The sequence below is a fragment of the Adiantum capillus-veneris genome, chromosome 12, assembly GCF_014529385.1.
Source record: "Adiantum capillus-veneris isolate H3 chromosome 12, ASM1452938v2, whole genome shotgun sequence".
NCBI classification, from domain to species: Eukaryota; Viridiplantae; Streptophyta; class Polypodiopsida; order Polypodiales; family Pteridaceae; genus Adiantum; species Adiantum capillus-veneris.
In genome coordinates this window covers 157,370,710-157,394,105 of record NC_140942.1, presented here as the reverse complement: position 1 = coordinate 157,394,105, position 23,396 = coordinate 157,370,710, and the positions used below count along the sequence as shown (strand labels likewise).

The 23,396-nt window shown below is 46.9% G+C and overlaps 1 protein-coding gene and 1 pseudogene across 3 annotated transcripts in view; both read left to right on the top strand.

The window, feature by feature from the left end:
- NTRC (NADPH-dependent thioredoxin reductase C) overlaps positions 1–23,396 on the top strand; it is an 84,577-nt gene that overhangs the window by 28,952 nt on the left and 32,229 nt on the right. For all 3 annotated transcript variants that reach the window (XM_086525925.1, XM_086525926.1, XM_086525924.1), the window contains exons 2-5: positions 12,180–12,393; positions 12,482–12,587; positions 12,740–13,005; positions 13,075–13,354. In XM_086525925.1, coding sequence (XP_086382051.1) covers positions 12,180–12,393; positions 12,482–12,587; positions 12,740–13,005; positions 13,075–13,354 — 866 coding nt within the window. The remainder of the gene's footprint in view (positions 1–12,179; positions 12,394–12,481; positions 12,588–12,739; positions 13,006–13,074; positions 13,355–23,396) is intronic.
- LOC147446748 (uncharacterized) lies at positions 15,298–19,162 on the top strand (annotated as a pseudogene).

Sequence of the window (23,396 nt, the reverse complement as noted above, 5' to 3'; positions counted from 1 at the left end):
CTATAGCAAAAAAAAATTGAGAGGAAAATATATCTCTCTCTCTCTCTCTCTCTCTCTCTCTTATCTCTAATCTTGCTTCTAGAAAACCTGTGATGAGCAGGTGGTGGAAGCTATTGTCACCCAACTCTTGACAGTGCATGGTCATACTAGGGAGGCGAGGTGAGATTTTGGTTGTTGTACGACAGACAAGGTGAGTTGCTGTTTGCACCCTTCGAGGGCTTGGAGGGGTGGCCTCCACCATTTCTAGAAAAAAGGGCATAGAAAAGGAAGGCCGAAGAATAAGGGGCCAAAGACGCCCGATGGCTCACCTTAGAGCCTGCCATTCTCTAAGCATTGAGTGCGCTTGACCTCGAGCTAGTCCCACCCAGTCTCCACCCTACCGCAGATTGTTTGCACCCTCGATGATAGCGACCCGTAGGCAATAAAGCCCCTAGCGAAGTAACTCCAGAAACCTGAGAGAGAGAGAGAGAGAGAGAGAGAGAGAGAGAGAGAGAGAGAGAGAGAGAGAGATTGTTTTTTTTCAAGAAAAACCCTCCCTTGAAGGATCTGCGCCGAGTAGATCCTTTGGGGAGGTCTTTTCTTTTTTAACTCTCTCTCTCTCTCTCTCTCTCTCTCTCTCTCCTTTTGCACCAAATGCAAAAGTGAATAGGCTGTTGATTTTGGAAACTCTTTGGGAGGGTAAAGTGAATAAGTTGGCACACATTTATCTTTAACCATAATCTAGGAAGATACCCTTTGAAATTGACAAGTTTGAAAGAAAAGTAAACAGGAGGTGCTCTACGTAGATGGCTAGTGGAGGGGGAAGAGAGAGAGAGAGAGAGAGAGAGAGAGAGAGAGAGAGAGAGAGAGAGAGAGAGAGAGAGAGAGAGAGAGAGAGAGAGAGAGAGAGAGAGCGAGAGCGATGATGTACGTCACCCAAAACGTGGGGGTGAGAGAGAGTAGCAAGGAGATTTTTTGTCTGCTTGTGCGCGATGCCACAAAGCAGGGAATGGATGGGGAAGACAGCAGCGTTAAGTTTTTTTTTCTCTATCTGTCCGGGTGGTAGCCCCCCCCCCCCCCCCCCCCCCCCCCCCCCCCCCCCTCCTCTCTCTCTCTCTCTCTCTCTCTCTCTCTCTCATTGTTTGAATTCGGTATTGCATTGAGGTGCTCCTTGCAGATGAAAGAACGGACAAGATGGATACGTGATGGCGTGGCCTGTGTGTGTGTGTGTGTGTGTTGCTTGGCTGATGGAGGAGTAGCGGTGGGTGTGCAATAGAAGCAATTGTGGAGGTTTTCGAAGGGCGTGGATGTTCAGAGCAAGGACGAGATGGCTTGGGGGAGGAGCAAACAGAAGATCACAGTCATGAAGGGTGGGTACCAGATATCCTTTTTTTTTCGACGCCTCTAGGGGCCAGCGAGACGCATGCACAGAGCCGGGGAGGGGAGCAAAGTGGCAGGGGACGTGGCGAGGAGCAGATGGGAGGGTGCAAGATTGTTAGCTCTCTCTCTCTCTCTCTCTCTCTCTCGTTTTCCCCTTGCGAGCACGCATGCTATCCGTAGATTGAATCGCGGCCGGTGGAGGCACAGGTGTAGATGGAGATGGGCACATAGGATTGGACGGCGCGATAGAGATGGAGATGGGTGCAGGGGATTGGACGGCATGATAGGCAACAATGCCCGGGAGGGGGGCCGGGCAGCTTTTAGTTTGCATAGGACACGGAAGAGCAGAGCGAATCTAGTCAGATTCACCTTAATGATTTGAAGTTGACTCAATAGAACCTCTAGAACCTCTTACAACTATTAGTTAGGGTAGGCTTTTTTTTTTTTTTGAACTCTTTGGGAGGGTAGAATTGGTTGGACCTACTAAAGAGAAAGAGAGTTATAAAAAAAATACCTCCCTCAAACGATCTGCGCCGGCGCAGATCCTTTTGAAGAGGGGGGGGGGGGGGGGGGGGGGGGGGGGGGGGTTTGGTTGGACCTACTAAACAGAAACAGAAAGAGAGTTATAAAAAAATTACCTCCCTCATAGGATCGGCGCCGGCGTAGATCCTTTGGGGGAGGTTTTTGTTTTACAATGCTTTCGCTTGGAGGGTACTCCCATATTGCCGATCGACACCCCCCTTTGCAGAGCTCCCTACGCTCCTCGTGCACTCTACCATTTTCACGCACGCAAACCTGTTGTACTGTCTAGCCAAGCTCAGCCTTGCACTGCTCTAGCCCAATCCATGTCTACTCTGCGTACACCTCAGGGCTTTTTGATGGTATGTTGCGGCGAACCAAATGCAAGAGCAAGAAGAGCATTCTCTCTCTCTCTCTCTCTCTCTCTCTCTCTCTCTCTCTCTCTGTGTCAAGACGGCAACCATCTATATTCCCTCTGACTTGCTCTCTTTTCCAAATTGGCTCATCAGAGACAGAGATGAGCCTTCTGCTCTAGTGTTGCTCCTCAGAGATGGCACGCAAGAGATGCATGAATACATGAATAAAGCATCTCTCATGCACACGCCGTATGAGGAATCTCTCTCTCTCTCTCTCTCTCTCTCTCTCTCTCTCTCTTGCTGCTCTAGATATGCATGCACTCAGAGATGTCGATCCTCACTTACCCAACTTGCACTCCTCTTGAAGTGCAACCCCCCACCCCTAATTTGTAGACAGTTTGCAGCTACCCCAACCACTCCCAGAGTTCTCGTGCGTGTGTTGGCCGACACACATGTGCTGTAGATCCCCCCCCCAACCAAAGAACCGACTGTAGTCTTGCGAGATTGTGTGTGTGTGTGTGTGTGTGTGTGTGTGAGAGAGAGAGAGAGAGAGAGAGAGATGCGCATCAAAAACTAATCAATCTCCCCCGCCCCCCCCGGGCCGCCGGGGGCAGTCTTTTCATCTCCTTTCCAAGCAAATCATTAACCTTTGCGTTTCCTTCATCAACTTTCCCTTTTTCCCCCAATGAGCATTTCCTTATGATTCTGCATAAACAAATGGGTCCAAAATTGAGCCGAGTAGCAGCATGAATATTTGGCTCCACTACGTTTATTACCCTGAATCTTCTTGAGATTACCAAGAAGGATCCAAAAGTTTAATGGAAAACACCCTCCTCCCCCCTCCATGCTCCCCTTGTTGCACTCCTCATGCTATGGAGCCTTTCCCCTTGTGTCACCTGAGCCCGCATAACCCATTCTCCCCCCACGTCAGTCCTTTGCGCAACATCTGTGACAAACCTCATACATGCCAATAAGGCGCACATTGCTCGCCAAAAATCTTTTTAGCAACCAATGGAAAAAAGGAGCGCATTGGAAATCTCCGTGTTTTCAGTGAAAATTTTAGTGCTTTTATTAGTTTCTACACTAAAATCTTCCAAATTTACCAGATTTCCATCAAGTTGACCCTCCTACCTAGCTCTATTCTCTTCCCCTATTAATTTTCATGTAATATACCCAATCTCTCTCCCTCCCAAAACTAGGAAAAGTCAAGCAAGACCCGTCTCATGCACTCGTTGCTCGTCTTGCACTCGAGCCACAAGCTGGAGTGTTCATAGCTAGTTGCCAGCACCTTGTTCTTCTTGCACTCGATCCACAAGCTATGCCATGCACATCTCACCTGCATCTCCACACTTTTGCCTTGTTGTTGCACAGATGTCAACCTCGGTCACCATATGTCGTGTCCTTCATGTGTGTGTTCCCAAGTTCTTAATTTTCAAAGTGCAATTTCTATCATGCGCAACCTAGTGTATATGTCTTGTTTCCTGCTCGCAAGGCATCGTCCCCTCAAATCCCCCTCCTCCATGCTAACTCTCTGTCTCTGCCATAACACACCTCTACACATGCTCTCACCTACCCATCGAGGCTCACAACCGCGTTCTCCCTTTTCGATTGGCACTGATGCACAATACCCGCTGGACGTATGCCCTCAAAACAAGAGACAAATAACTCTAAAAAATAGAACAATATCTTGGCACTTCGATGTTTACGAATTTACCTCTTGGTATTAAATCCAAAACCAACACCTGATTAATTGAAGAGACCTACTCGTCAAGCAAGCATACATTAAAAAAAATCTCCCTTTCTTTGTTGGCATGACAATGTCGAATAAGATATCTCTCTCTCTCTCTCTCTCTCTCTCTCTCTCTCTCTCCACGTGCCATTTCCCCCCTTTTTCACCTCTAGGCCAAATGGAGCATTTCATGAGATTCTACCTAAGTAGAACTTCAAAGATTTTTTTGGCTAAGCTTATTATGCCCTAAATTTAAACTTATCCATTATTTTAAGGCCTAGATTCCTCCTCATTCTTTTGGGAAAAGTATTAAGGTTTCCTTTTCACTTCATTCTCGTGCACACATACACCCTCATCAATTTCATGCCTTGTTGCAAATGAGTCCTCACCAAGCTCTTGCTTCCAACCATGATGGAGGCTCCCTCCCCTTGGTTTTCTGCCCTAGTCCACCTACGTATGCATCTTCTCACTCTCATCATCACCTTTAGTTGTGGCAATTGCAGACACGAGAAGTTGTTGGTTCCATTGAAATTACTGTCCATTCAAAGGGCAGAGATATAGGGACTCTTTTCTCAACTTGAGGAGAGCACCGGCCAATGGGCTACAGGTAGGATTTGCATAGGAGCAGCCATGGAAAACACAAGTTGTTGGCATGCAACGCTTTCTCTACAAAATCACTACTGTCTCCACCACCATTTCGATAAAACTTTTATCGTGTCAATTTTGTTATTAATAATTGGCCCTACAACTCTTGGAGCCAAAGACTCACGAGTCACATGTCTCGAATAAGGACGTGAAGACAAGAATTGACATACATAGATCACTACTCTATTAGGCAATTTTGCATATGCTATTGTGCGCACACGAGAGAGAGAGAGAGAGAGAGAGAGAGAGAGAGAGAGAGAGAGAGAGAGAGAGTGAGTATTAAAAAAACTATAGGCATGGTCTCTAGGTGGCATTCCCCCCTCTTCTTCATCCTTGATGTTGAGGATGGGACCCCAATAATGCTCAGTAAGAGAAGTTTCCAATTGCTACATATTGGACAACATGGGCCCATGTTGTATAAATATTCGCTCGGATTTTGGTTCGCTCGAAAAATGTCGCTCGGTGTATGGTAAGACTCCTTAAAGATCTGTGCCAGAAAGACCCTAACCATATGATCTGCTTTGATCGTTTTCTTGACTGGTATAAAGTGTGCTTGCTTGCTAAACCTGTCCACAATGGTCCAGATCGCGTCATTTCCAGTCTGAGTTCTAGGGAGGTCCATGATGAAGTCCATGGCAATACTTTCCGAAGGTTCATTAGGCATAGGCAATGGTTGTAGCAACCCAGGCGTCTTATGCCGATCATACTTCACTTTTTGGCAAACCAAGCATTCCCTGAGATACTTATCAATGTCTGTTTTAAGGCTAGGCCAAAAGAAATATCTTTCCATTGCTAAGGTCATAGGGAGGATACCCCGATGACCCGCATAAGGCGAAGCGTGTGCTTCATCCATGATCTTCTTTCTTAATGGTTCCGCCACACATATGGCTTGATGGTGGTAGAGATAACCGTCCCGAATGGAATAGGGAAACTCATTCTCTCCACGGTGTAGCTTTCCCCAAATGGTGGAGAAATCTGGATCATTCGGATACAAATCTGGTAGTGCTTCTAATTCTTGGTGATACACCGAAGTGATAGTGTTCACCCTTGGCCGCCTAGACAATGCGTCCGCGACTACATTCTTACTCCCAGCCGTGTGAAGGATCTGGAAGTGAAACATAGACAAAAAGTTTGCCCATCTCATCTGCTTCTCAGATAGTTTCCTTTGCGTAAGAAAATATCGCAAACTCTGGTGATCAGTCTTGATCACAAAATCCGCTCCTAGAAGATAGTGCTTCCAGTTGGATAAGGCGTGAATCATAGCCGTGAGTTCCTTTTCGTAGATTGATGCATGCAACTCTGCATCATTAAGCCGTTTGCTTTCGTAGGCCACTGCATGCATAGTAACAGGGAATGGCCGTTTTCAGGTCTCCGTTCCCCGTTCCCATTCCAAGTTCCCGTTCCAAATCCCCGTTCCGTGTTTCAAACGTGAGTACCCGTAACAGGGAATGGCATTTTGTTCGGCGTTCCCGTTCCGCATTCCCGTTCCGGTTTCCCGTTCCTGGTAACTATGACTGCATGGCCTTCTTGGTTTAACACTGCTCCGATGCAATCGCCTGAAGCATCGCAGTGAACCTCAAATAGTTTTCTTAAGTCAGCCACTATCAAAATAGGTCCATGGCTTAGCAAGTACTTGAGCCGATCAAAAGCTCCTTGTTGTCTCGATCCCCATTTGAAAGGAATCTTCTTCTTTTGTCAAATCATGAAGGGGTCCTGCTACATGAGCAAATCCTCGGACAAACGTTCGATAATACGAACATAATCCCAGGAAGCTACGTACATCATGTACCGTAGTGGGAATAGGCCAATCCTCTACCACTCGGATCTTGGCAGGATCCATACTCACTTGATTGTGAGAGACTACATGGCTGAGATAGTGTATCTCTGAGAGGAAGAACTCGCTCTTCTTTGCATTCACATGCAACTCATCCTTTCGCAATTCTTGAAACACGAAGTCCCAAGTGCTTCCGATGTTCCTCTTCTGACTTAGAGAAGATGAGTATGTCGTCAAAGAATACTCCCGTAAAAGCTCGATACGGGCTGAAAATGCGGTCCATCATGCGATTGAACGTCGCAGGAGCATTGGTCAAGCCGAAAGGCATTACCAAAAATTCATATAGTCCAAAGGTTGTGCGGAAAGCAGTGTTATGGACATCCTCATGGGTGATCTGTATCTGATGATACCCACTCTTTAAGTCTATGCGACTAAAGACACTTGCACCCTGCAACTTATCAAGTATATGATCAATCTGAGGGATCGGAAAGCGATTCTTGACCGTGATCTTGTTTAAAGACCTATAGTCTATGCACATTCGAAACGTGCCATCTTTCTTCTGCACCAGTAGAACTGGAGAGCAGTAGGGTGAAGCACTTGGCCGTACTAACCCTTTCTCTAGAAGCTCGTTGACTTGCTTCAGAATTTCCTCTTGCTGAGCAAGACTCACCCGATAAGGGGGTTGATTGGGAGGCGAGCTACCCGGTATGAGATCTATGCGGTGATCTTCCGGGCGTACCGGAGGGAGTTCATCAGGAAGTGTTTCCGTGAAACAATCTTTGTACTTTTCAATAAATTCGAGACGCTTAATTTCCAGACTAGAGAGAGAGTCCCCACTAGTTTTATCCTTCTCACGTGCAAAAATCAAGTAAGCAGAAACACACTTCTTCATTTCTTTCTTAATGGAGATATGGCTTACAGTTGGGAACTGCCAATCTCCTACATCAGCATGAATCTTTATTTTCTTACCCCCATGATCAAAAGTGAGGGTCTTTTCCACATATTCGGGGACAGGTGTCATGTGGAAGTGCCATGGCATACCCAGGATGATATCACATCCTTCGATGGGTGCCATCAAAAATGATTCACGGTCCTTGTACTCGCGAATCCGAAGATTGAGCTGTCCTTGCACGGGAGTTGCATTGGTTGTCAACCCCTCGAATGCCGATCCGGATGTAACCGGTGTGCCAAGCTGAGCCGGTGTGAGGCACAAACGTTCTGCAGTATCCAGGGAGATAAAATTATCTGTGGATCCTGGATCGTAAAGAATTAGTACACGCTGGTTGTTCAAAGACCCCTAGCCCTTCAGAAGTTGACGCTTCCCTTTCTCCGTTTCTGTGTTTCCTTGAACATCTGGAATTGAGTTCGAACTTGGTGGTGCGGGTTCCTTCCTTGCTTTCTCTTGCCTCGTAAAGGCTTGTTCTTGCCGTTGCTGCTTTAGCGGGCAATCCGGTTTCACATGTCCTTTCTCGCCACAGTAGAAGCATCTTCCTTTCTCTCTGAAATTTTGAAGTTGAGTAGGAGAAAGATACTTAGTTCCCTTGCCATTGCCCTAGCAAACTTCTATGCCGAAATTTTTTCCCAACTCTTCATTCTTTTCTTTAGTTCTCGCACCGGATTTCAACTTTTCTTTGACCCCCCCTCGAGAGTGTTATCTTTGTTAAATTCTCCGCGAGATCCCATGTGTAATCTGGGGACTTGTAACATATAATGGCCTAGTAACTTGTGTGTAGCGGAAAATAGCATGAACATAGTGAGCATTTCATTAGAATAGATTCCTAATGAGCATAACAAGAGTGCTTGGGTGGAGAGAGCAACAAAAAGCATAACACCTAGTTAGATAGGCATGAAGAATACTTCAAAAGAGAGAGAAATTAAGCTATTGACAACAGTTGAGGGCCGGATTTACATGGAGCCGGTCCCCGCTCCAAAAGGCTTTCTATTATAGGTTTCCCCCATCAAGGGAGACATTTTACAATACAATTCTTTGTGTTCCTTCAATAACTAGCTAGTGCAATGAAGATGGAAGCTTCAAGCACTAAGCAAACACTTATAAAACACATCATCAATTCCCTCACGGTCTCAGACCCAAGACCACACACCTTCGAAGATGGTGAGAGCTAGCAAGGTATGAGAGTAGATAGAGAGGAAGAAAGAGTAGTCTTACGAGAAAGAAGTATATCTCCTCACCTAATGACTCATAATAGCTTAGCATAGCTTAGTAATAAGCATGCATTGAAGCTTGGCTCTTGGTTGGATTTGCATCACAAAGCCAAGAGTTGTTGGTGTAGGCCTCCCTTCTCACAAGGTTGGAGTAGGTGATGAGCTTTCCATTAAAGCTTGAGAAGGAGAGAGAGAGTCTTCTTGCTTCACACATGAGATTGTGTGAGTGTGTGTGTGATAATGCCTTGCCAAAATCAGCCCCCCTCTCTCTCTTGGTCGACCCCTCTTGCAAATTACTCCTGCTGGCACCCCATTGGACTCTACAAAGCTTAGCCAATGAAAATTGAGAAGCATAAGTGATAGCCTTGTGACATGTGTCCCCCTTTCCCCTTTTGTGAGAGCTTTAGGTAATTAAATGAATCAATTAAACTCTCATTGGACCCCTTTGTCTTCTGGCTAATAGGAATCAAGCAAGCCATTGGGCTGCTGAATGCTCATTGGACCCCTTGGGAGACTGTCCAATAGTCATCTAGAGAGCTTAATTCTTATTGGTTCTTTTATCAAGTGTTTTTAAACAAGTTAAACTAGATTTACTCTAGCCTAATTCTCATTGGTCCACCTCTATGGCCATCTAATAGGATTTAAGTGCACCTTGTGGGCAATTGGCCTAGGGAGTTGACATGTGTCCCTTATTCCCTTTGTGTGAAGGGAACCTGTGAGTGTGTGTGTGTTTCTCTCTCATCCCCTACTTACAGGGCTCGCCCCCCTCCTATGTAGGAGTCTTGAAGACTTTTTGGCACACTCACAAAGCACCCAATTTTTTCTAAGCTTGACCATAGGACACAACCTTTGAATTTTGGAACCTTAGCATTTTGGAAGTCTTAATGGGTTGAACCTTAGGGTCTTTAAAGCCCATTGTTGCACATTCCTCTCCCCCCTTTGGATCCCTATTTTCCCTCCTTTGGATCCCTACTGTGGCTAGTCTGCCAGCTTAACCAATATTTTATCTTTTTCTCCCTTGGTACTTCCCTATATTAAATGATCAGTTTAACATGAGAAAATCATTTAGGAGAATTAGATATTAGTTATTATGATAGGACCTGTATGGCATCGGGGTCGGGGCACGAAGATTCTTTCACAAAAATAGTCCGGGGTTGGGACACGAGAATTCTTTCTTAAAAATAGTTCCAGGTCGGGACACGAAAATTCTTTCACAGAAACCTGCGTGTGCTGCAAAAAAGATCGGATCCTTCGCAAAAGAAGAATCTTTTTGAGCTCTGATACCACTGTAACAGACTTGGACACTCCAAGAGAAATCAATAGCAATACACAAATAGAAACTCAAAAATCTCCGAACTTTAATAGAGAGAGAGAGTCGACATGGTCCAGTGTAGTTCCGTGCCCAGAGGTATCGACCCCAAATTTTGGCACCCCTTTCGGGATTTCTTTATCATTAATCATTGCAAAGTACAACTCTCGAGGGACCTCTGCCCTTAGACTCTGCGTCCAGATGCTCTGCAGAGTGAGGCCCGAAGGACTCTTATAACAAGTACAAGAGATGCCCAATAGCAGTGCCCCAAAAGCAGTACAATGAAAAACTTCAGGTCCAAAAGCTAGCGCTCTGGGCAGCCAACGTAATTCGTGGAAATCCGTACGTTGCCACGTTAGCATCAACACAATTCGCGGGCTGTCCGTATAACACTTGCCACGTCAGCATCTTCGTGATCTTTCTTTCTTTTATTATCTCTATGTGTCCCTAAGGGCCCCATCCGATGGGTACCCAATAAGTTGGAACAACTTAGAATCTTGTTAGTCTGTCAGTTTACGGGTGGACATACCACGTCAATCATTTTGTGACACCTGGCTTGAAAAGCATTAGCTACAAAACTGGCGCCCAAAAGTAGCTTCTGCAATTTCTAGCCAGCTTGCCACGTCATCACCCGTGATTCGTGGCGCCCAAAAGTAGCTTCTGCAATTTCTAGCGAGCTTGCCACGTCATCACCCGTTCACTACCTTAAAGGCTTCTAAATAGAATTGCAATGGTGGGATTACTTTATTCCATCTAGTTGCATCTGACATCGCCACAAATGGTATCTTGTGATTGTTATTTTGGTGGTGGTGCTGGATTTGTCTTGTGCAATTGGGAAGGCATGACATTTGCGACAACAAATATAATACCTTCCTTGTACTCTGTTATCTGTTGTGGGTGTGAACTGGAATAATCATGGAGAAGCTTGTGAAGGTGTAGGATTTCTCTGCCGAGAAGAAGCGGGGGTGAATGTTTGAGAGTTGGGAGGGCTTCTTTGACTAGAGAATGAGGCTTCTTAAAAGAAAAAAAGTTTTATTGATATATGTATCCACCCATGCACGTGACATAAGTAGCCACATATTGGAAATCACCTTGCGAATGCAATAGTTACACAAGAGAAAAGGCAATGCAACCTTATATTTCTCAATTTGACCAGCCAAAGTGTAGTCCCTAAATGAGAAAATGACAAAAATATCTTAAGGATTTTAGTTGTAGGTCTCCGACGTGTAGGTAGGAGAAATTCTTAAGCTAGACCAAGCAGAAACGAAATTTCAGAGCATCCCATTATTGCCTTAGAACTGTCCTTGAGGAAGGAAGTAATAATTAACTCTGATTCCCCCGGTGGTGCGGGAGATAACATCAAATCACTGAAGAAACTTAGGATGTTCTTGGAGTGTTGGATGCCTAAGAAAGTGAAGAATTTACTTGTAGAGAAGCCATCTTTGAATGTCTTAGGTGCTGGTGAATCAAGAGGTGGCACATTTTAATAAGCCTAGCAATCTCCAAGAAACAATGGATAGATTATCAGAGGTGGTGGAGAGGCCGGTGGAGAGGCCGGTGGTGGTGTACCGTGTGGGAGGTGCAAGCCAGTAGGTAATGGAGGTTGGACCTCATGAGATAGGAGAGGACCCTCTTTAAAAGCCATATGCTTAAATAAGCCTAAACGATAACCCACCTTGTTGAAAAGAGAAAGAGAGCACACCCAAAACCCCAAGTTTGCCTTCACAAATTGAAAGGATTGACGTGTTATTGAAAGCTTCAATGTGGGGGAGGATGATCAACAGAGGCAAAGATCCTGTCCTTTGTGAAGCTGAGAAATCGTTAACAAGCATTTTGTGATAATGCACCACATTTGGTGCAAGGGATGTCTTTTGCACATGAACAACGAGTAGTACATTGTGACCTGCATCCAATGATTTGTCATGCTGGATTTCACGAGAGAATCAACCGACAAAAGGTGGTGACTCACCTCGTAATACTCATAAACCTGAAGATCCATCACAGCTACATGGAAAGTTTACATGGTGTTTCAGGCATGCGTATGAGAGCAATGTCTTTCGCACATGAACAAGGATTAGCACATTGTGACCTGCATCCGATGAATGTCATGCTAGCAATGGGTGCATATCTATATCTATGTCTATATATGTATGTTTTTTAGTCACTGCTTACTGAGCCTATATTATTGATAAAAGCTAAGGAAAATTTGTTTTCCAGAAAATTGTTACGTTGTGGTTGTTACTTTTGTTGTTAAATATTTGCAAATGGTTAAAGTTCAATCACGTTTGAAATCTCATGAGGAGAAACTGCATTTGTTTATCTCAGTACCAAAAGGAGGTGTGGAAAATTTGGTAATCATAGGATCGGGCCCTGCTGGCTACACCGCAGCAATTTATGCCGCAAGAGCAAATTTGAAGCCTGTTGTTTTTGAGGGCTATCAAGCTGGTGGTGTACCTGGTGGTCAGTTGATGACGACTACTGAGGTGGAGAATTTTCCTGGTTTTCCTGATGGCATAGCGGGCCCAGATCTGATGGATAGGTTGGTCTGCTTTGAAACAGTACAATCAATGCTGTAAAGACTATTTCCTTTCAGTTCCAGGCTTCATGGGGGCATGGCTGGTTGACAGGATGCGGAAACAGGCTGAGCGTTGGGGTGCTGAGCTTCGTACAGAAGATGTGGAGTTTGTTGATGTCACAAACCGGCCATTTACTGTGAAGAGCAGTGATTATGAGGTGAGGTTTGGCTGCTTGATCCAGTTTGATAGTATGGGTTGCTGTTAAGCCTGTTTAGCTTCTCTTTATAAGAAATCTTTTGCCAGTGTGAATCATGAGTTTAATGTAGACATGCTATTATAATTCTTAAGGACTATGGCATTGCCACCCAGGTAAAGTGCCATACCGTGATTATTGCAACTGGTGCCACTGCAAAAAGGTTGGACTTGCCCCGAGAACACGAGTTTTGGTGTAGAGGGATCAGTGCATGTGCCATTTGTGATGGTGCATCACCCCTTTTCAAAGGGCAGGAGCTTGCTGTTGTTGGGGGCGGGGATACAGCAGCTGAAGAGGCCATTTATCTCACCAAATATGCTTGTCACGTGCATTTATTGGTGCGAAGGGATCAAATGCGTGCTTCCAGGGCAATGCAAGATAGGTAGACTTCCAGATTGGTTTTAATTATCATTTTATAGCTCCATCTTATGATTGTTTCTTAATATTTCAGGGTTCTGGATAATGCAAATGTGACTGTGCATTTCAACACACAGGTGGTAGATATAGCTAGCAATGATAAGGGCCAAATGACTGGCGTTATCGTACGTGATACTAAGTCCAGTAAGGAAAGAACCATGAGTGTGAAGGGTCTGTTTTATGGCATAGGGCATCAACCAAACAGTCAGCTTTTGAAAGGCCAAATTGATCTTGACGACGCTGGTTATGTCGTTGTTCGCAATGGTGGAGCAGAGACTTCTGTACATGGTGTCTATGCTGCTGGAGATCTTAAGGTACCAAACTAACGTTACTTTGAGTAAGATTAGCAAACATTGTGCTATAAGGATGTGTGCTATTTTATGTGGGAAGATGTTTAGATTGTATTCTTTTTAACAGCTTTTTGGGCCATATGGTTTCAGGGCTCTCTTTTCTATCTCAATTAATATAAAGGTTTTTGTTTTTACAGCCCCTTTTCTCTCTCTCGTGTTTGTTTGGAGTCCTGGCAAATCTGGAGAACCAAAGTGAGTGCCAAGCCAAACACGACGAACCGTCCAGTGCCAAGTTATGATGACCATAGTGTAGGTTGCGCTGCTCAAGCCGCATCTAAAAGCTGTAGAAAATGGCAAAAAAACGGAATCAATCACGGGAGAGGATGAATTGAGAAGAAGAAGAAGAAGAAGAGTGTTTTAACGTCGTAGGAAACTATTCCAAGAGACCTTAAAGATCTAGCCGACGAGGAGAGTTGAACTCAAGACCTGTTATGTGTGTGTGTGTGTGTGTGTGAGAGAGAGAGAGAGAGAGAGAGAGAGAGAGATTGAATTATCGTCCGCGGAGGTCAGATATGACCCATGGGACCGAAATCGAAACATTACAAAAGGAGTTCTTCTAAACAGGAGGATCGTGAGATACATCTCAATTAAGGACTGAGGGTCCAAAGAGGTGTCAAAAGGAAAGTTAAAATAAACAAAACTAAGAAGGGGAAGGTGAGGAGGGAGCCGGCTTGGGAATTCAAAACTCCTGGATGATGGCTTTACCTCCTGGATAGACTGCCCATTTCCCTGCCGTGCGTGCTTGTCGCATCTTTTGGAGTTCTGTCTTTTTTTGTTTGAGTTGGGCGGGTGTGAGATCTTCTGCAAACCAAATTTTAGTATCCTTGAGAAGCCTTGATTGCTCAAGGAGTTCGACTCGATATGCCTTGGTCTTGAAAGTGAGGATTGCGTGATTGGTGCGATGCTCATGTGTAAGAAAGGTGATTGTTGCTGGATCCCATTGTACCAATGGGGTTACTGCTTAGATACGGGCAAAGCACTCGTGAAACTTGTGATCTCCCTCCCCTTTCCAGTCGCTTGGGAGCCCGCCGATACGAACATTGAGGGAGATGTCCTCTTGTCGTTGTCGCTCGCGTAGCGTGGATGCCACACGGTCTTCGACCTTGCGAAAGATTACCTCGTGTATTTGATTTTTGACCTCCTTTGTGAGTATGGTCTCCACTTCCGTCTTTGTTTTGTTGAACTTGACTTCCATATCTACCGTCTCTTCTTTCTTGCGGTTTTCCATTGCGGCAAGCCATGTCTCGATGGCAACAAGTCTTTGTTTGAGCTCGTCATTCTCCTTGAGAACCTTTCCGACTTCATTTTGGAGGCAGACGATGTTGTCTTGCTTCGGGGGTGTTGCTACAACCCCTGCGAAAGTGAGCTTGCTGCGGGATGATGCTCGAGTGGCCATCGCTGTTGTTTAGAAGACCCAAAGGTGGGCTGCTGATGGGCTCGGGGTGGGAAAGGCCGCTTAGGAGTTTAATATTCCGCTGTATAATCTTGAGGCTTGAAGGTAAAGTAAATTTGAAATGCAGAGAGCAGTGAGGAGACGGGGGCGGGATGGGGGGGATGTAGAGACAACGCAGAGCAGAGGGACCTGTGATGGGTGGAGCAGGGCCCGGCCCGTGAGGGCGCCGTTGGAGCAGGACCAAAGCGGTGGTGCAACAGTGGCGGACCAGGATGGTAGGCGCTGTTGCTGGAGTTTGGGCTGGGATGGGGCGGTGCTTATTCGAGCCGGGGACCCCCCCCGCAGGGCAGCCCCTCGCCCAAGGTGAGGTCAGCGAAGCAAAGGAAGCTTGAGCTGCTAGGGTTTCGATCGGATATATAGAGAGAGAGAGAGAGAGAGAGAGAGAGAGAGAGAGAGAGAGAGAGAGAGAGAGAGAGAGAGAGAGAGAGAGAGAGAGAGAGAGAGAGAGAGAGAGAGAGAGAGAGAGATGATGATGATGATGATGAAATGAAATGTAATGTTATATTAATGTCTTCAGGAGGCCAGAATGACCTATGAGACCAGAAAGTTACAATGTGGTGGATCTGATACAAAGTCAGAGTAACAAAAATGACAGAATAAAATGCTATGGAATCCTAAACAACTAGGTGTGAGCTAAGCAGATAGGTGGAATAGCTAAATCACAGATGACAAAAGATCCAGCATCGGTCGCTGGCGGATCTCATCAATCTCCTCCATGGTCAATAGCTTGACCGGGCGTCGTGCATGTTGGGCCAAAGTGATCCGAATCCTTTGATGCAATTTCCATCGATGCTGTGTAGTCCTCCGCAGTCGTGGGCGTCTTGATCTCCCTAGCTCGGTCACTTGGTCGATCAGTGTGCCTCCGTTGTGAGGCGGCGAGCTCTCCTTTGGTAGTAGCTCGTCCGGGTGTTCAGTGTTTGCTCTAAAGAAGTCCGTGATCCGTCTTTGAGACTGGCCGACCTCTCCTCTCATCAGGCTCTCTTTGTGTCTGCGCAGCTCGAGCAAAAACAGACCCAAGTATCTCTGATCCTCGTACCGCATGACTCTCGAGAGTGGTCCGAAGCCCTCTCTGAATAAGCAGTGGAAGCGGCCGCGTATCTCGTAGCAGACGGGGCAATCGCATGTGTAGTGCAACTCTGTCTCAGGCTCCAGGTCACATAGGAGGCATGTCTTGGCCTCTGCTGTATCTCCCAGTCTCGTGGCCTCTGTTGTATCTCCCAGTCTCGATCCGCAGCTGGTGTGAAGATGTGCGCATCTGGCCAATAGCACATTGTATCCCATGAGACAAGTGGGTGTCCATGTATCTGGGTCTCGTCACAAAACCGTCCTCCGTAAGCTGGAGAAGATGCTCTCTGTAGAAAGCCATCTTCGTGCCCAGCTCCCGTGGTGGCTGTATCCATGTCCTCCTGGTGTCTAGCTGAGTCAGGTCCTGGCGGATGAGCCTGGTGATCTCGAACTGTGTGAGAGTCAGAGAGGGTGCATCTAGTGAGTACTGGAAGGGGGGCAGTCTGTCTATGCTGAACCCATGCGCCTGAAACCATGATGTCATCTCCCCATACCAGCATGGTGTTTCTCCCTGCATGGCTAACTATCGAGAGGACTCGAGTGCAAGGCGGGCATATCTGTTTCTGGGAAGTTCCCAGATGCAATGTATGAAGGAGACAGATCTGGTGAGCGCCTCAACCACTAGTGGGGGGGGCAGCTAGCTCTGCTTGTGTAATGGCACGTGGTACTGAAGCCTTGGCTCTAATTAGCCGTGAGATCATAGAGACTAGTGGCTTCTCCATGTCCCACCATCCATCAGTGCGACTTGTCCTCCCATGATGGTCCAATGAAGGTCCCTAAATCTCAGCTCTCTAGAGATGGTGACATCATCATTCTAGGGGATTTCAATGCTAGTACTGCTCATCATCAGATAGTTTTTTATGATACTTCAGAAGAGATGCTGAGAGAGCTGGATGTTGCAGAGACAAGCCTATCCAGACTATCGCAAGATGGGGAGCATATTGAGTATGGACGACACTTGATAGACATGGGGACTGCACATGGATTGGTCATCTTGAATGGCCTACAGAGATTTCCCGCTGCGGGGGGTTTTACACGCTTTCCACATAGACATGGAGCTAGCATAGTGGATTATGTCATGGCACAACCGAGACTCATCTCTAGTATCCAAGACCTCATGGTTGGACCCATACCTGTTGGTGTGGCAGTGGACCATGCTCTTGTGTCGTTGACTATCTCTTTCGAGTTTAGTGTAGCACATAGGCCACAGGCAGCGGCTCCTACTCGCTACACCTTCACGCGGGAGACGGACTCTGTATACATAGATAGGATTTACAGACGCTTGTGTACAGAAGAGCCAGGGCGACCTTTGGAGGAGCTTACTACTATACTGACGCAGACGTTACATGATGCAGTAGCAGAGGCATACCCACACACACAGCCTGAGCAGAGACGTCGTTCTGGGAGCATGCCCCAGAACAACTGGTATGATGAGGAATGCCGAGAGACCAGAGCTAGACTTCAGAGGGAGGTGCTTTTGGGGGACATCACTCACAGACAGTCACAGATTGACTTCCGACGCCTAGTGCGGCGGAAGAAGAGGGCATTTTTGGCTCGCCTAGAGCAGGATCTATACCAGCTATTCTTGAGTCAGGACTCACGTGAGGCATGGCGGCTCTTTCATGAGCACTCCCCTCCCCCACAGAGGCTTGGGGCCAGTACGCGTCATCTCTGTACACAATTCCTGGACAACCGCCCCTTCCCGGCCCCCCCGATCCATGCCCCCACACATGTGCTTTTTTCACCGCTGAGATGGTGAGGAAGGCCATTGACAGGATGAGGATTGGGAGAGCATATGATCATAATGGCTTAGTGGCTGAGCACTTCATGCATGCCAGAGATCTACTAGCAGAGCTCCTAGCAGTTATGTTTAACCGTGCCATGTGTGAGGGCTTGCCTGATACTTGGAGCCTAGCTACTATTGTATCTATTTTCAAGTCAGGAGACCCTATGGAGCCTGGGAATTATCGCACTATCATGATCGGACACACATTGGCACGGTTGTACGCATCCATTCTTGAGCAACAACTGAGTAGATGGGCAGAGAGGGAAGGGATACGGGCAGCCGGGCAGGCAGGATTCAGGAGATGTTTTTCTACTCTTGACCATATCTTGACTCTTAGAGCCATCATTGAGGAGGGAAGATCACATGGGGGACGGATCTATTGCAGCTTTGTGGACTTCCGCAAAGCATTTGACACCGTACCCAGAGCTAGATTGATCCGCAGATTACAGGAGATGGGAGTACCCACAGAGCTCATTTGGGGGGTCATGGCACTGTACGGGTCAGTAGTGGGGCATGTACTCACCTTAGAGGGCCTATCTACAACGGCTCATTCCACTATTGGGGTGAAGCAGGGTTGCCCGCTCTCTCCTACTTTGTTTGGTATTGTGCGCGTATGTCGCACGTGTCAATGCAAGGAACTTGCGATACACCGTGTGCGAGCCACAAATGGCTCCAAGCACACAACAAGCCTAAACTAGTAAGCTCAAAGAAGGCGATGGTGTGTCACTCACCGCTCTACGCTTGCTTCGTGGAGGATTCCTCGCTGTGAAGAAGAAGGAGCCGCCGCTTCGCCGCGCTCAACCGCTTCGCTGCCGTCGTGCCTTCGTAATGCTCGATCGCACACACACTCCCTCTCTCTCCCTCTTTCACTCTCACACATACACACACACACAAGGAGATGAAGAAGAAGAAGATGGAGATGGAGCAAGAGCACTCTTCTATTGCACAAATGAGAGAATGAGTGAATTTTAGGTTTAGTTGACTTTTATATGAGCTCGCCCCATTCACACTTGGGCGTCCATGCTTAGCCAACTAATCCCTTGAATGTTCCAGTTAGAGTGCGCCTCTCATCGGCGATCACTCTTACTCTTTTCCTATTGGACCGACAAGCCTGGTACCTGACTCTACCAAATAAATAATACAATGTCCGCCGTAGGTTACAACGTCCGTCGTAGGTGATAGGGTGTCCGTGAGCCGTGAGGGTTAACAGGTATGCATGTGGATGAGGTTTCTGACTACATTGAGAGAGATGGTGATAGAGGTGCACAACTGGCAGGACATGGATCCCACTATTGTTATATGTTGATGATATTGTGTTGATCTCCGACTCTCCAGAGGGGATGCAATGTCACTTGGATGCTTTGCATAGCTTTGCCCATGAAAGTGGTTTGTCTGTCAACCTTGGTAAAACCAAGGTCATGGTAATTAATACGACCCCACAGTGGATCAGGAGGTCAGCGCCCGCATTCACATGAGAGAGAGAGAGAGAGAGAGAGAGAGAGAGAGAGAGAGAGAGAGAGAGAGAGAGAGAGGTGAAATGAAATGAAATGTTATATTAACGTCTTTAAAAGGCCAAAATGACCTATGAGACCAAAGCGTTACAATGTGGTGAATCTGATACAAAGTCAGAGTAACAAAATGAAATGACAAAATCCTAAACTGGTAGTGTGAACTAAGCAGCTAGCTAGGATAGCTAAATCACAAGTCACAAGAAATCCAGCATCGGTCGCTGGCGGATCTCATCAATCTTCTCCATGGACAGTAGTGACCGGGCGTCGTGCATGTCGGGCCAAAGTGATCCGAATCCTTTGATGTAGCCTCCGTCGATGCTATGAGAGAGAGAGAGAGAGAGAGAGAGAGAGAGAGAGAGAGAGAGAGATGAAATGAAATGTTATATTAACGTCTTAGGAGGCCAAATGACCTATGAGACCAAAAAGTTACAAGGTGAATTTGATACCATGTCTGAGTACGGAAAGTATAAAGAACTAAGACTAAAAACACTAAGGAGATGAATCTGAAGCTGATCGGAGCTGAAACAAGATAGAGGGAGGGGGGGGGGGGGGGGGGGGGGGGGGATCCGCCTAGCTCAATGGCTCGATCAATCAACGTACTTCTAGTGTGGGTGGGCTCTGAGATCTGGCGTGATAACTGCTCCTCTGGCTCTCCCTTGGCTGGTGTAAAGAAATATGTGATCCGTCTCTGAGACTCTCGCCCCTGATGTCCTCAGCAAGCTCTCCCTAAGTCTGTGCAGCTCTAGTAGGAACAATCCGAGACATCTCTGATCCTCGTATCTCATGACTCTAGAGAATGGTCCAAAACCCTCCTAGAATAGACAGTAGAAGTGGCCTCGTATCTCATAGTACGCCGGGCAATGACATGTGTAGTGCTGCTCTGTCTCTAGCTCTAAGCGACATAGGTGACATATCCTGGCCCCTGTTGGTACCTCTCGAAATCGGCTGGTCTCGATCTAGAGCTGATGTGAGCATGTGCGTATCTGCCCAGTAGCGCATCGTATCCCATGAGATAAGTGTGTATCCATGTGTGCAGGCCTAGTCACAAAACCATCCTCCGTGAGCTGGAGAAGATGCTCTTTGTAGAAGGCCATCTTCGTGCCCAACTCCTGTGTCGGTTGTATCCATGTGCTCCTGGTATCTAGCTGAATCAGATCCTTGCGTATTGAGTCTGGTGATCTCTGTGTGTGTGAAAGATAGGGAGGGTGCATCCAAGGAGTATTGGAACGGAGGCAATCTATCCAAGCTGAAACCATGTGACTGAAACCATGCTGTCATCTGTCCATACCAACATGGTGTATCGTCTTGTAGCGTTAGTTGTCGAGATGACTCTAGGGCAAGCCGAGCATATCTTTTTCTGGAGAGGTCCCATAAAATGTGTATAAAGGATACTGATCTAGTCAATGCCTCAGCCACGGGGGGGGGGGGGAGAGCGGCTAGCTCGGCTCGGATAATCTCATGCGGCACTGAGGCCCTAGCGCGAATCATCCGAGCGATCATAGAGACTAAAGGCCTCTCCATATATCTCCATCCATCTGTGGTGCCAGATCTCCCATGATGGTCTACTGAGGGTCCCCATACTTGAACTCTGTAGAGCATAGCTGAAGTTACTAGTGTCAAAAAGCCAGAGCTTTGTTCGCGGTTCCTAAAACTGAACCTGTGAACACATTCTATCTAGTCCTCCCAAGGCTGCATAGGCTCTCGTCAGTCTAGTCTCTGATGTGCTCCTCATTGAAAACACCGGTCCACTGAAAACTACCCCAAGATAGGTATATGCATCTATGTACTCCACAGTCTCTTGGCCATACGTAAATCTGGGTGCTGACCTCCTGACCCTCGGAGATAGGGCATCCCTGCTTCACTCCAATAGTGGAGTGGACCATGTCAGACATTCCCTCAGTAGTGCGTACCTGCCCCATCACTCTCCTGCATAAAGCCAAAATACCCCATATCAGCTCTATAGGCACACCCTTGTCCTGTAGTCTGTGTATAAGGCTGGCTCTCAGTACCGTGTCAAAAGCTTTGCGGAAATCCACAAAGCTACAATAGATCCTCTTGCCATGGTGTCTACCCTCCTCAATCTCAGTGTCATAAAGTGGTCAAGAGTGGAGAAACCTCTCCTAAATCTTGCCTGCCCTGATGCTCGTAGGCCCTCTCGCTCTGCCCGTCTACTCAGCTCCTGCTCAAGAACGGATGTATACAACCTAGCCAATGTGTGACCAACCATGATGCTGCGATAATTCCCTGGAATCATGGGATCTCCTGACTTGAAAATAGCCACAATTGTAGACATACTGTCACCAGCGTGTGACTACTATTTATCCTTTTTGTTGATTTCTTTCTTATTATCTATTTACTTTCACTTTTTGGAAACACCCCTCGGGAAATCTAACTGCCCTGCATTGCATAGCTAGTGTGGAACTGTCCAGAGGGAGTCCAGGCCTGAGGGCAAGAGAGCACTAAGGTTAGACAAGGACTATGGTTAGCCAAAGTGGGGTCATTGACTAGCCAAAGCGAATCCTTTGCTACAGAGGCTACATTTCAGTTCTGGATGTGGCCACAATGTACAAAGAGGGTCGGATGACCTAGAAAGATACAATGGCAGCATCTCCTAAAATTTAGGGAACTGCTATTTTGGGACCTGAAAATGTGTTTGCGTCATTACCTCCGGAATGACAAGGAGAACATTTTCTGACTCTGCCGTGAAGTCAACTGGGCAACCGGTTGGGAGATTTTTAGGCGGCAACCCCGAAATGGGAAAATGCTTGTAAATGTGCCAAGTGGCACAATTCTGTGCACTTTCCTCATGCAGAAAATTGGGCGCTGATTTTTAAGCTGGGAGAGGCTGATTTTCAGAATTTGTCACAGGTTAAGAGCTATGGAGTGCTTGCTTTCCCTCTTATGCTCAGTGCAGTGCCAGGAGTGATGCCCTGCACGCTACGCACTGCCCTCTCTCTCCCCTTTTGGCAGTATGTTATGCCCCACTAGTGGGCTTTTCATTTGACCAATGTACAGTTGTGTGGGTTCATGCGCGATTGCCGAGGCAAGAGCCTCTTGCACAGGTACTGGATTAGCTAGCGGCTAATCCCCCCGCAGGTACAGGTGAATTCGGAGAGGTTTCACGCCAGAAATCTCGTCCGATTCAAAGGGCAAGTAGCCCTACAGGTGCGGGAGCTCGAGGACTTGCTAAGGATGCGACCGGCACACGAAACGGAGCCCGAAACAGTAACTTACAGCCTGCTGTGTATTTTTGCAGGTTTAGGGTTTTGGCACTAAACGGACCCTAATACCCCCAGGAGGTTCGGTGACGCAAGGGGACCGCTGTACAAGCGATCTGGCGCATTTTCAGGGCTGAAAACAGAGAATTCAGCGTGCTGCAGATTCTCGCCAGGTTTTGCAAAGTGCTCGTATGCGTCGGGAAAGTCATTTAATGCGTGGGAATACTGATTGTGAAGGGTCCTAGTACAGTTATGCTGCGGAAATCGGCTGGAACAGTTGAAATTCAGCCAAGTGTGTGCGGGGCAGCTTGTAGGGATCCACAACGTTTATTCCCTCTTTTGAACAATAAAGAAATACCGAAAGGGGCACCTAAGTTAGGGGCCAATCAGGTGTCGGTCTACTCATACAGGTGCAATCTAGCAGCTTGTATCCCTCTCCCCTTTGTTGTGTCTTGAAAGTACAGGTAAAATAGACGTCTAATAATGGGTGAAAGCTAAATCAAGGTTTGAAGTAAAGTCTACCGTCCTTTTTGGATTGAACAGGCCGGTTACATGGTTCCATCGACGGAATTAAATCACTTTTTCCCATAGAAGTGAGCCTTGGTCAGTTGGGCTTGAGGACACAGGGGATCATAGACCAGACACAGGGAATTGCAATTATGGCTGACAGACCAGATGATGTGACTGAAGAGGTTTCCTCTTCACAGGGTCAACAGACACATGAAGTGGGTGAGTCCTCAAGACCACCACAGACGGATGATGATATATTCAGGACCCAGTTGGCTACTGTTGTGGCTAAGTTCACACAAGTAATGCAAAACCCGAGGTTTTTAGTCTTTCTGCAACCTCCTGTTCCGTCTCAGCAAGTTGGGTCACTGGATCATATTCAAAAGCCTGTTAAGGCTCAAGCACAGGTGATTCATACTGCACAGTCAATGGAAACACCTGTACACTTGACGGAGAACATGTAGTC